Source organism: Gobius niger (assembly GCF_951799975.1).
Source record: "Gobius niger genome assembly, chromosome: 5".
NCBI classification, from domain to species: domain Eukaryota; kingdom Metazoa; phylum Chordata; class Actinopteri; order Gobiiformes; family Gobiidae; genus Gobius; species Gobius niger.
In genome coordinates this window covers 37,214,858-37,228,097 of record NC_136856.1, presented here as the reverse complement: position 1 = coordinate 37,228,097, position 13,240 = coordinate 37,214,858, and the positions used below count along the sequence as shown (strand labels likewise).

General features: G+C 42.9%; 1 protein-coding gene across 1 annotated transcript; it reads left to right on the top strand.

Annotated features, from left to right (window-relative positions):
- The first annotated feature begins 1,355 nt into the window (after positions 1-1,355).
- Positions 1,356-13,037, top strand: smu1a (SMU1 DNA replication regulator and spliceosomal factor a). Its single transcript, XM_079556640.1, has 12 exons — positions 1,356-1,488; positions 2,798-3,008; positions 3,091-3,243; positions 4,150-4,260; positions 4,343-4,471; positions 4,937-5,056; positions 6,792-6,908; positions 6,991-7,118; positions 8,096-8,222; positions 10,109-10,276; positions 12,492-12,644; positions 12,730-13,037. Exons 1-12 carry the CDS (start codon positions 1,463-1,465, stop codon positions 12,826-12,828), a joined length of 1,542 nt encoding a protein of 513 aa, XP_079412766.1. The 5' UTR covers positions 1,356-1,462; the 3' UTR covers positions 12,829-13,037.
- The last annotated feature ends 203 nt before the right edge of the window (positions 13,038-13,240 follow it).

The window sequence follows — 13,240 nt, the reverse complement described above, 5'->3', positions numbered from 1 at the left end:
TTCCACGATGACGCCGGGATTCATCCGGCTCTGATTGTGAAGCTGTGAGGTTCAGGAGCGGGAAAGGGATTGGCCACCCACGATTCCAGACCTCCGCCCCATGGAGACTCTTTGGGACGTGCCGGAGAAGGCTTTGCACAGTGGTCTGACCCTCCCATCGCCAATTCTCAACTGGACGGACATGAATCTAGTGACATTTGCATGACAATTCCGCTGCAATTGTGTGCGATAATAAAGTTTGAAGACTGTCCAACCAAATGTTCTTGGCGTGTGTGTTGTTTGTTGCTCAGTCAGATGGTTAGAGTCAAAGCAGAGCTACAAGTCAGGTCTGAGATGAGGTGAGCCGCTCATGAGCCGCTCATCTCAGACCTGGTCTGGTCTCTCAGTTGGTGTGTGTTGGGACCCAAAAGTGGGCCGCGGAACCTTTTTCAGAGCCTTTCCCAGAAATCATTTTTCAACATGTAGGTACTGAAAACCTGAAGGAAAAGAGTCCGTTATAGTAGTAATACCAGGAGTAATTTGGCATCCGCACAGTAAAGTGAAGATGTTACTGCGTGGATTTCGAACTACTCCTGGTATTATTACGCCTTACAATATTAGTTCCCCCTTTTATCCGCTTAGAAAATCCACATTGTTTAATTTTGTGTAATTATACTTTGTAGTGTAACACTTCACGTAACCATGTTTAAATAGGGAAAACGTGGAAGTGCTTGGTAGCTTCTGTCTTGACCTGTTTTGGAGCTATAGTGGAGAGAGGGAGAGGCTAAATGCTAACGCCGTCTGCGCTGTGTTTACGTGACTAAAGATAAGATAAGATAAACCTTTATTGATCTCACAAAGGAGAAATTCAGGCACGGGTGAAGATCAGACAGGTCCTAAAGAACTCGTCAAAGCTCAGGTAAGAACATATCTCAGTATGTAAAAACGGTGGCCTGTTCCTTTAAGGTTGGGGATTGTTTGCAAACTATTCCAACTTTACACAACACTACCTTTACAGCGGGCCAAGGTGCTACACACAAAATGAAAAACATAAAAAATGACAATAGGTGTGCAGATCAATCATAATAATAAAGATTATTTTATTATTTATATTTACTATTTTCCTTTCCTCTATCTTCCTCTCCCCCCTCCTCTTTCTCTCCTCTCTCCATCTCCTCCTACCTCTCTCCTCTTCTCTCCCCCTCTTTCTCTCCTCTCTGACCCCCTTTTTTTTCTTTTTTTTACCTCCTGTGGACTTCCGAGGGGGGGCACGGACAAACGTGAGCGTGCACTGTGTACCTGTGTACTGTACGCAGTGAAGTGCTTGAACAGAAGGGGGCAGCATTGCGCCTCCCGAGTGCACAGCCTGCCGGAAATCACTGGAAGAAGTCGAAGCGCAGTCTCCTGGAAGCTCAACAGAAGCAGAAACCCCCGTCAGGCTTTTGGATCTAACCTACAGCCCAGTGCTCCCATCGAAATAACCATGTCTCTGGAGGTGGAATCCGCAGAGTAAGCAGCTCTTTATACAAGGCAGTCCTCCTCACTCTCTGCGTGTTTACGTCATTTACGTGTGCAGTGTCGCCGCTGGGTTCAGTTAGCGCGTGAAGCTAACAGGCTCGGCGCGTGCGTAGAGGCTGGTTTTAGGCTCAAACAACATCAGTCATGCAAAAATCACTATTGTGTTGGCAAACTGGCGAATAGAAATGACTGCGGTTCTTCAGACGATAAGAAGGATATGCCTACATCAGTTTTAATCATGTGTAAGAGAAATACATTCAAGTAACTCACTGTTGCGATAACGATATTACGATATTTCACTAAACCACACGATATATTCCATTCTAATAAACACAGCATGTTTGTTACTAGTTTTTCATCAAATGTGTCAGAAGAAGATTAAAAAAACGCCACATCAGGACCAGAACAAGACTAAAAGTAAACTTAGTAAATGTGACGTCATATCGCTAAGCATCATGGGATCAGCAGCAATTATAAACTAATGGAGATTTTAAAAGTTAAAATACTGGAGTTATTGTTCACATTAAAACACTGGGCACTTCTGTGAGTTAGATGTGTTTACCAGCAGTAACTCGGCAGCGAACAGTTATTCCATGGCTTTTTTCTCCACTTGTTTTTAGCTAATGTTGGTCAATGGAAAATGTTTGCTAACAGCTGCAAAGATGGCAACAGCGGAAATTCCCGAACTCTAAAACTGAGCCTTTACACATTTATAAGGACAACACATTGTTTGTTTTTGGCAGAGTTTGTATCTGTCTCGGTCCAATGAAGACCTAAGAGATATTGCGATATATTGAGGCATTTTGCTTTATGGATGCCTAATATCGCGGTACATTATTTTTTGAGATATATTGTGCCTACTAACCTGTGGTTAAAGGACAGGCCACCGTTTGGCCCTACTATTTTTCCATACTTCTTACCTGAGCTTAGACGAGTTGATACGTACCTGCCTGGGCTTTGTGCTCGTGGAAGAGCGTTGCAGCTTCCAACCTCACCCCCGTTTGGAGCTATAGGAATACTTTGGGAGAGGCCAAATGCTAACAACATCTTTGGTCGTTTTGCGTGACTGCGGGCACACACAGACAGGTACGCATCAACTCGTCTAAGCTCAGGCAAGAACATACCTCAGTATGTAAAAATGGTGGCCTGGTCCTTGAAAATAGATTTCTGCAAACATGTTCCTGATTGCGTGTGATTCTTACAGTTGATTTGTTCGTCTTATAAGAGTTAAAACCTCTTAAGTTATTTGAAAGGTGAACTGAATCGTTATTAATTCTCTCTTTCAATCGTGTCTCCTCAGTGTGGTTCGTCTGATCATGCAGTATCTGAAGGAGAACAACCTTCACCGCAGCCTGGCCACGCTGCAGGAGGAGACCACCGTGTCTCTCAACACAGTGGACAGCATCGAGAGCTTTGTAGCTGATATCAACAGTGGCCACTGGGACACCGTCTTACAGGCCATCCAGTCCCTCAAGCTCCCGGATAAGACTCTCATCGACCTGTACGAGCAGGTGAATGACTCCGCAGTCCCGTCTTTGTTGGGTTGTTTTTAGTTCCGCCCACTCTTGTATTAACTGTGGCTTTTTGGTGCAGGTGGTGTTGGAGCTCATCGAGCTGAGAGAGCTTGGAGCCGCCCGCTCTCTCCTTCGACAGACGGACCCCATGATCATGTTGAAGCAGACTCAGCCGGAGCGGTACATTCACCTGGAGAACCTGCTGGCCCGTTCCTACTTCGACCCCCGAGAGGTATGCCCGCCCCTCCTCAGCCCACACAGAACCGACCATTAATGCAATCGCGACGGGATTTTTTGGGAGCCGAATCTTTGAGATTTCAAAGAGCTTTTCAAAAGAGTGTCTCTTCTTAATGTAGCATGTTAACCTCTTAACAGTCAGTAACTGTAGGCCAGAGTAACGCCTCATTTGAAAGCTAAGATCTACAAAACTGATCTAAATGGAGCCTTTCCCTCACGTTGTTGCTGTGTTTTCGTCACCTTTTTTGGCTTTTTTTCTAGCCCCTTTTTGTTCCGTCACAATTTAATTTTCAGCGCATTTTCATCCTCGTTTTCGTGTCATTTTCGTAGCTATTTTGACGCTTTTTTTACCAAGAAGCTTTTCGATTTGGGTAATGCTAAACTGGAGAAAATGTGCTCTGTGAGGTTAGCCAGCCGGATCTCTCACAATATCTAAAACGGCATCGATAAAAGGCACTTTTGTAATGCCTTGAAAAAGGTGTTTGTGAATCAAATCTTGCGCCACAACCAAATGTAGAAGCTGTAACTGTCTGACAAATCATTTTCAGTGCACTTAGCTTGGACTTTAGAGCAGAAAGCTGTGACTGGTGTGGCCTGCTCCGTCGCTAGGCTGATCCTGGTGTTCGTTCGGGGGAGTTCTGGGGCAAATTGACTGAAAAAACGATCTGTCTCTTTTCACAATTGAGATTCGGTTCAAGCCGTTCACCTTAAAGAGCCGCTCGTTCATGAATATCGCAATAAATGTCTGACGGCTTGAAGCACTCAGAGAATAGCTGATATACGGCGCTGCCATAACTCACCTGTTCAGACTGTCCTATGCCCTAGTCACACAGACATTCACCCTCTCAGTAGTGTTCTCCGTTTTATTTCTGAGTGTTAACTAATGTCTCATTCTGGCCAGGCGTATCCAGATGGCAGCAGTAAGGAGAAGAGAAGAGCAGCCATTGCCCAGGCGTTGGCGGGAGAAGTCAGCGTGGTGCCGCCTTCACGTCTGCTGGCCCTGCTCGCACAGGTGAGGATGATCCTTCACACACCCGCGCTGTTCTCCTCAAAGCCAAAGGTGTTGAGAGATCCTCGTGTTTTTGTGTGCCCAGTCTCTGAAGTGGCAGCAGCACCAGGGCCTGCTGCCTCCGGGGATGACCATTGATTTGTTCCGAGGAAAGGCTGCAGTCAAAGATGTGGAAGATGAGCGCTTCCCCACGCAGCTCAGCCGGCAGATCAAGGTACTCTAAACCACCTGAGCTTTTCTCATCATCCACCATCTTATCAACAAGCACGAATGAGCAGTGTTAGATAATGAACACTGAATGATGACAACATGCCTTTTATTCATTCGTGATGTGAGCGCTAACTCTCATGTTTGTTTAATTGAGCTTTGCTTTAGGGAGAAACGACATCAGCGTCATGTCTGTGCGATTCGGCTCTTCTCATAAAACCGCAGTTTCCTTTCTCCTTTAATCCATTTGCTCTCCAGCCTCCTCTTCTTAACAAAACGCGTCCAAACAGAGCCTCAGAGCCCCCATGTTGATCTCAAACGTAGCCGTGACAAATCAATCCACTGAGAGCAAATCAATTTTAACTGTTTGTTTGTGCGGGACAGTTTATTTTTCAAGGTTAATCACATAAAACATTAGTCTTGACATGTTTTAGAATCTGAAAGTTCTTTCTTTTGTCCTCAATGACAACAGTTTGGCCAGAAGTCGCACGTGGAGTGCTCGCGGTTCTCTCCAGATGGTCAGTACCTGGTGACTGGCTCTGTAGACGGCTTCATCGAGGTGTGGAACTTCACCACAGGAAAAATCCGAAAGGTAACTTTTCTCAGTGAGCTGCTTTCACCACATAAGCTCAGCCTTCACTCACTGAATGCTTTGAGGACACTTGACAAGGCTCTTCGTAGCTTGTGTGCTTGTGATTGAATCGGAGATGTGTATCTGCATCTGCGTTCTGTCGAGGCTGGCTACAGACCGAGCCGATGTGGAAGGATGAACCATTCCCTCCCCTGTGTGAAGGGCATCTTGTTTACGCACACTGACAAGTGATGTTACGCCCACGTGCTACTAACCTGGCTAACACCATGCTGCTGTGTGCGCTCGAATTATTTCGAACTGCACAACAGCCTGGGGACCATGGCCGAAATCTCCGGTGGATTTGGGAACCAATCACAGAGCAAGGAGGGACGGCAAGACGATGACGCTATTCGATATACGGAAGCTTGTACTTTATTTACGGATAATAAAAAAAAGTTTATTTACGGATCCAACATGACAGCAGCAGACACGATGGTATTTTTTGATCAAGCTTTAGACCTTGTTCTAAATAATTTAGCTCAAAAGTTTACAGCGGGTACGTCATACGTCATCTCATGCGATGATACGATTGGCCATGGCCTCGTGCAGACACATGAGACTTTTTTTTTTTTTCGTATCGCCCAATAAACGAGTATGGACGATCGTAAACCACACCTCTCCTACGAGAAAATGAATTGGTGTCCCCAGACTAAATATCACTTGTGATTTTAGTCTGGTGTTAGCCAGGCTAACGTGCTCCTGCAAATGAGCTGAAAATGTAAATATACTGTATATTTCGTCCAGTTAAGCGCATCTTACTGTAAGCCGCTCCAGCTAAATTTTTGGCCTTGTGAACATACAGGCCGCACTGCAATATAAGCCGCAGGTTTTTTTAGCACACATACAGTTGTGTAGATGAACAGAGCAACTGCTACAGCGATTAGGATGAGACTGAGACCGTCGGTGAATTTGCTCATTTCACGCAATTAGAGGTAAGAAAGTACATATCAGCTCCACATGCACAGACACAAAAGAGTGACTACCATCAAGTGCCGACATCGAGAGGACAGACACATATCAGGCTTTGAAACGAGCACTTTTCAGAATTACATCAGGGCATTTTGTCTAAACTGTGGATGGTTTAGCCGCCTTTAGATTATTTTTTTGTTTTTTTGTGTGGTCTTAGTCGTGTTGAAATGCTGATTAGGTTGATAAACAAATAATCTATGTGTAAGTCTAAGTGTTTGGACTAGTTGATGATCTGTGTTTTTGTGAATTTGTGGCTGTAGCTCATGATCCTCGTCACAAAGCTGATCTAAATGAAGCGACTCTTTCAGTTTCCGTTTGTTCGGCGGTCGGTCAAGTGTCTGCACGGCAGGTGGAAGTCTTAAAACAGTGTTCGAGATGTTAAGGAGGTTTTGAGTGGGTTGTGTGGATGGTGGAAGCCAGCCTTTTGCCCTTCAGAGCATGTGCAGGATCACCCAAAGTAAACAATGACATTCAAAGTGCGTATAATGTGAAATGCAGTGTATAAATAAGCCTCCACTCTGTACTCGACACCGTCATCCCGTGTTTAACATGTTCAGAAATCGATCTTTGGTGCACGAGGTAGAATGCCTCTGTAAATGTGACCTGTATGAATTGATTTGAAAAGAAACACGATTTGACTGCTCAATAGTAGGAGCATAAAAAGCCTTTGGGAGCTCCGTTTGAAAGCTCTGAACCTGGAGACTCATTGATGATCCCATGTGCGCAGGACTTGAAGTACCAGGCGCAGGATAACTTCATGATGATGGACGACGCGGTGCTGTGCATGGGCTTCAGCAGAGACACAGAGATGCTGGCCACAGGCGCTCAGGACGGCAAGGTCAAGGTGAGCCCAGTCCACAGTTGTGCTTTTGTGATGATCAATGAAGACTTTGAAGGCGAAACGTGCTCATGCTGTACCCGCGCAGGTGTGGAAGATCCAGAGTGGCCAGTGCCTGCGGAGGTTTGAGCGAGCCCACAGCAAAGGCGTGACGTGCGTGAGCTTCTGTAAGGACAGCAGCCAGCTCCTCAGCGCAGCCTTCGACCAGACCATCAGGTACAGCCTTTTGTTTGTTTCAGGCCCGTTCACACGTGGAGACGGAGAAGACTACAGCCTTAAAGATTAGACCCCAGGCGCAAATGTCAATTTATTTATTTCTAAGTAGGCCCCCCAGGCCCCCTTCCTTAAAATGCTGCCCCAGTAATTTTGTACATAGACTGGAGCATTTAAAATATATATATATTGCATTTTGTGGCAATTTTAATATTAATTGCACTTTAAATCCAAATCCAAAGTTTGATTTTAGCCTAAATCTCAAAATCGTGAGAAAGCACTTTATATTTTCAAGTAGATTAAACACATTTTGAAAAGAAGAATTAGGCTTAACGCTGACATTTGCGACTTGAGGTGACTTGCCGGCTAAAGAAAGACTTGACCTGATAAAAGCTATGACTCCACTTGACCCAATTGACTTGGACTTGACTCGAGACTTGCACTGAGTGACTTATCCCACCTCTGCTGATGGACATCCAACTCACAAATACTGTCACGGGAAAGTCGCAGCAAAAGAGCTCGACTGAAGCAACATCTTGGAGATAATCCCTCGGTGTAAATGTCCAAGTCAAGGAAACAAACTGCATAATTCACAATTAAGTTCACCAAATGTTCAGAAATATCCTCCACGACTGACAACACAAAGCTAATGCTCCTCTGTTTCAGCGTAATAAACAGAAAGGAAAATGAAAGCACATACACGTGACAATCAGCTGTTCAAGCGACTTGTTACTGCACTTTTAGAAACACGTTTCCTTAGTCTGTCTCCAAACATCTGATGATGATTAAATAATTAAGCGGCAGCATGAGTTTTTGATCTTTATTTGGTAGAAAATATATAAATAATTCAGCATTTGTTAAAGAGTCTAGTCAATAACGCATTCACTACAATCACATAAAGAGCTGCACGGAGCCTGAGACTGCAGACCCCTGGTGCACATTCTGATGTTCAGCTACATGACTGTGAGGTGTCTCCTCAGGATCCACGGCTTGAAGTCCGGTAAAACACTGAAGGAGTTCCGGGGCCACACCTCTTTTGTGAACGAGGCGTCCTTTACTCCTGACGGGCACCACATCATCAGCGCGTCCTCTGATGGCACTGTGAAGGTGAGGCCGGGAAGAATGACTTACTCACAAGCAGGGGCGTAGCACCAAATTCTGGGCCCTGGGGACAAACTATCTTGGTGGACCTCCCCCCATATAAAATTCACATTTCATATTCTATGTTCTTTGACCACTTAACAGTGGTTTATTGGTTTGACAGTGCAGTTCATTTACATTCTATTATAACTTTATTATATATACCTTAACTAATGGGTTGGCCAAAAAAGTGCTTCATATACAAACACATATGCAATCCAATGGGTACTTAGTTCATGGTTTGTTTTATTGTTTGTTTGTTTGTTTCAAGTCAATGTTTGCCTTGAAATTGCATCTGATTTGGCTTCAGTTACAGAAATTGAATAACCTTTAATCCTGTAGTGACATAGATATTTAGATTAGGGTGGAATATTCTACTTTCATTGGGCCAATTGAAATGGCTAGTTTTAGATAGAGCATAATGATTATTAGCAGACCACATTAAACAGGAGGGCTGCACCAGGGACATGGGATATTTGTGCTGAGAATAACACATGTGTGACTTTAAAATAGGCATTAAAATGCTATTTTACAAAAAAATGATGATACTATGATGTCTCTGTGGCCCACAGGCCTGAACAAAAAACTCAAGGGCTTCAGTCTGATTTAGTCTCACCATATTTGAAGCCTATACCTTTAAGTGTATTGTCAGTAAATTGTTGTTGTACAAAGTTACGTTGGAATAGACTAAATGGCACGAGCTCCATCTTTCACTAGAACCAGGTTGACTCGTCTCCAAAGCTGCGCATTTATAATACATGAATCCAAATGCGCACGACTAATTAGCATAATTAAATCGGCGAAAAAGGCGTGCGTGACCTGTGGCTTTTGTCAGTGTATTGGCCTGAGGCTCAATTACAATAAATATACGGAAAGAGAAACTTTAGAGGTTAAAACGAGGAGAGAAGGAGCTCCGTCTCTTCCTCTGCACCATCCTCGTCTCAGCGCAGGCAGAGGCAGGACGCGCCTCACCTCATGTTTAACTGTCATTTATGACAAGAAAGTTTCCTCTCAGCTCCGCTAGAACAGGCTAGTGTTAAAGAAAAGCACATTAGAGCGAGGCCAGACCAATATCTGTCTTTCTTAGCTCTGTGTCACTACATTACAGAGTCCACCTCATCAAAGTCACTGCTGAGTTGAAGCGCACGGTGCTGAACCCCGGTGTGTGGGCTGAACCATTTGGCACATTTTTAAGGGGTGTCAGGGCCCTGAGATATTATCAATCATTATTGTTTGTGCAAAATTCTGTGTAGCAACCATTGTATTTTAGCCCGGTTGTGTTCAGTACTTATAGTATCATTTATGAGGAAACTTAGAAAGTACAATACAGAACGCTTTTTTGAGGGCCCCTACCCTGCTCTGGGCCCTGGGTACTCAGTACCCTTTACCCCCCCAGTCTGACGCCCCTGCTCACAAGGACCCTTTTATTACAAATGAGTTTTTATGTAGGTGAGTGCTTCAAATGGCTTTTCGGTAGTTAAAAAAACTGTAGAAAAAGCACAGGTACAAGTACAAAGCTTCATGAATCAATACCAGGACTGCCCAGAAGACATTTGTGGAAACATGTTGTCCATGTTAATAAAAGAGCAAGCCTTTTCTGCTCAAGTGACCTTAGTTTTGACTTAGAGTTTTAATCATTTATCAAACGTAAGACTATAACGTCCTTTTTCCATACGGGCGGAATAGAGAATAGAGTGCTTTGCGGGGGTTTCCACAGCTAACACTAAACCACACCTAACGGGTCCTATTGTGTGGTTGGCTGTGATGTGGGCGTGCTTTGTTCTCACTTCATTTGACCTGAGAGTTGTGGATTGATCTGGTTCTGTGCCTCCGGGCGTCTCCTGCTTCCTCAGGTGTGGAACGTGAAGACCACAGAGTGCACAAACACCTTCAAACCCCTGGGCTCGTCGGCCGGCACCGACATCACGGTCAACAACGTCATGCTGCTGCCCAAGAACCCGGAGCACTTTGTGGTTTGCAACCGCTCCAACACAGTGGTCATCATGAACATGCAGGGGCAGGTACGTCTGCAGGCGGGACAGACACGTGTGCTCCATCAAGTGCTCCGACGCTGATAGACCTCTATGGTTTTTCCATTTGGATGCATCAGGAGATCATTACTTTAGAAAAACCATAAAAGCGTTAAAGAGATGCATTCACTGTCTGTGCTGTTGTTCAACTCATAACCAACCCATGTATTGGTTATATCAATGTATAGCCAATACAATTTAAAGCAGTACTAAGTAACGTGTTTACCTTAATAAATCCTTCTTTCCGTAGTCCCTGTGGGGGTAATACAAGTATTTATGGGATGATTGGAGGGTCTTTCATCTCCCCCCGGTGTCTCTGGCCAGAAAACCATGCTTGCAACTTGACTGCCACCGGGCCGGAGTCACCAATACACACTAATGGAATCACGAAGAAGAAGCTAACATGCTAACGGGCAAAGCCTAACTGTGGGCTAGCTCCACTTTAAACAGTATTTACAGCCAAGTTTGAGTGACATTTTTTTTTCCATTGTATAATTGGATGTACAATATCCCTCTCTCCCAGTCAGCGTAGTATTTATTCTCCAAGACAATAAGTTAACAAATCGCAACGTGCTACGACACCTGCAGTTGCGCTTATGGCCTCTAGGGGCAAGAGTTACTTAGTACTGCTTTAAGTAAACCAATTTGACAGGTCTAAAACACTGTTATAGCTGCTAATAATGCCATTAAAGCAAGGACATAATACTCACTGTAGACGGGACATTGAAAGGCTACGGTTTATGCTTTAGGGAAGATCTTTATGCATTAGGATCAAAGTGATCGTCTGAAAGTATGCAAAGTGAGTCATTCATACATTTGCTAGTTCAAACTTGTGGAAGTGCTCCAGAAACATATCCCATATCAGATGAAAATCATCTACCTTCCCTTTTAGTTCAAATTAGATTTTTTCTAATTGGACATGTTTCATTACATCATAGGGCTGCTCGATTATTGAAAAAATAATAACGATTATTTTTGTCATAATTGAAATCACGATTATTCAAACGATTATTTGTTGCCTTTAAAAAAAAAACATCAAAAAAAAGACAAAAATCCAGCAAAAAAGTGACAAAAATAAAAAAAAAGACAAAAATCCAGCAAAAAAGTGACAAAAATCCATTAAAAAAAAGACAAAAATCCAGCAAAAAGGTGACAAAAATCCCCCCAAAAAAGACAAAAATCCCCCCAAAAAAGACAAAAATCCAGCAAAAAGGTGACAAAAATCCCCCCCAAAAAGACAAAAATCCCAAAAAAGTGACAAAAATCCCCCCAAAAAAGACAAAAATCCCCCAAAAAGTGACAAAAATCCAGTAAAAAAAGACAAAAATCCCCCCAAAAAGGACAAAAATCCCCCCAAAAAAGACAAAAATCCCCCAAAAAAGAGACAAAAATCCATTAAAAAAAAGACAAAAATCCAGCAAAAAAGTGACAAAAATCCATTTAAAAAAAGACAAAAATCCAGCAAAAAAGTGACAAAAATCCCCCAAAAAAAGACAAAAATCCAGCAAAAAAGTGACAAAAATCCAGCAAAAAAAGTGACAAAAATCCATTTAAAAAAAGACAAAAATCCAGCAAAAAAGTGACAAAAATCCATTTAAAAAAAGACAAAAATCCAGCAAAAAAGTGACAAAAATCCCCCCAAAAAAGACAAAAATCCAGCAAAAAAGTGACAAAAATCCAGCAAAAAAAGTGACAAAAATAAAAAAAGAGACAAAAATCCAAAAAAAAGTGACAAAAATCCAGCAAAAAAAGACAAAAATCCATAAAAAAAAGTGACAAAAATCCATCAAAAAAAGACAAAAATCCAGCAAAAAAGTGACAAAAATCCAAAAATTAAAAATTTGAATTTTTTTTTTTTTAATATAAAAATAAAAAAAAACATTAAAAAAAATAAAATAAGAAAAATATTATAATCGATTTTTTGCGATTATGCTAATTTTGTAATCGTTTACTGTTGTAATCGAAATCGTAATCGAATTTCGATTAATTGCACTGCCCTATTACATCATGTAGCAAATTAATATATATATTTTTTATTCCAATTGAATGGGATCAGTCTTCTAGATAACACTGAGACTAATGTAATAGTTTTCTGCTTGTACAGATATCATATAGTTTTTCAGTTGTGTTCTGTTTCTTTTTAGTTTTAGTTGTGCAGTTTGACTTGAATTCAGATAAACGATGACGATGACGTGCGTTTCTGCAGATCGTGAGGAGTTTCAGCTCCGGAAAAAGGGAAGGAGGAGACTTTGTGTGCTGCACGCTGTCGCCCCGAGGAGAGTGGATCTACTGCGTGGGTGAAGACTTTGTGCTGTACTGCTTCAGCACGCTGACGGGGAAACTGGAGAGAACGCTCACGGTCAGCGCTGTCAGGGCACACTGGACACGCCGAGGAGAAGTTTGAAACCCTCCGTCTAAAGCGGGATTGTTTTGTGTGTCCTTAGGTCCATGAAAAGGATGTGATCGGCATCGCCCACCACCCACACCAGAACCTGATCGGGACCTACAGCGAGGACGGCCTGCTCAAACTCTGGAAGCCTTGAACACGAGCTGTTTCTGTGGACTTAACCCTACTTTGGTTTTTCAGTTTGGCTTTTTTAAAGTACATTTCTACTTTTTAACGTCGATGATGAAGCTGTGTTTATTATGTCTTTATATTTTCAAATACGTTGAGATTTCAGTTTCTCTGTTTTAGGCCTGCACATAAGAAATGAAATGAGCTGTGAAAGTTTAGGAGATAACTAATGTTGTACCCGAGTGGACAGCCTGAATATACTGAAGGACCAGCTCATTTGACCATCCTCCTCTCAGCCCGGGGAAAGACTCACAGCCAAGCGGAAGACTCTCTAATCCCCCATCACTCCGAATGAACCAAATGATTCCTATTAAATAAATACTCACCTGCTTGGTACGGCCGAAGATGATCCTGTTTCTCAATCTTTCATGTGATTTAGA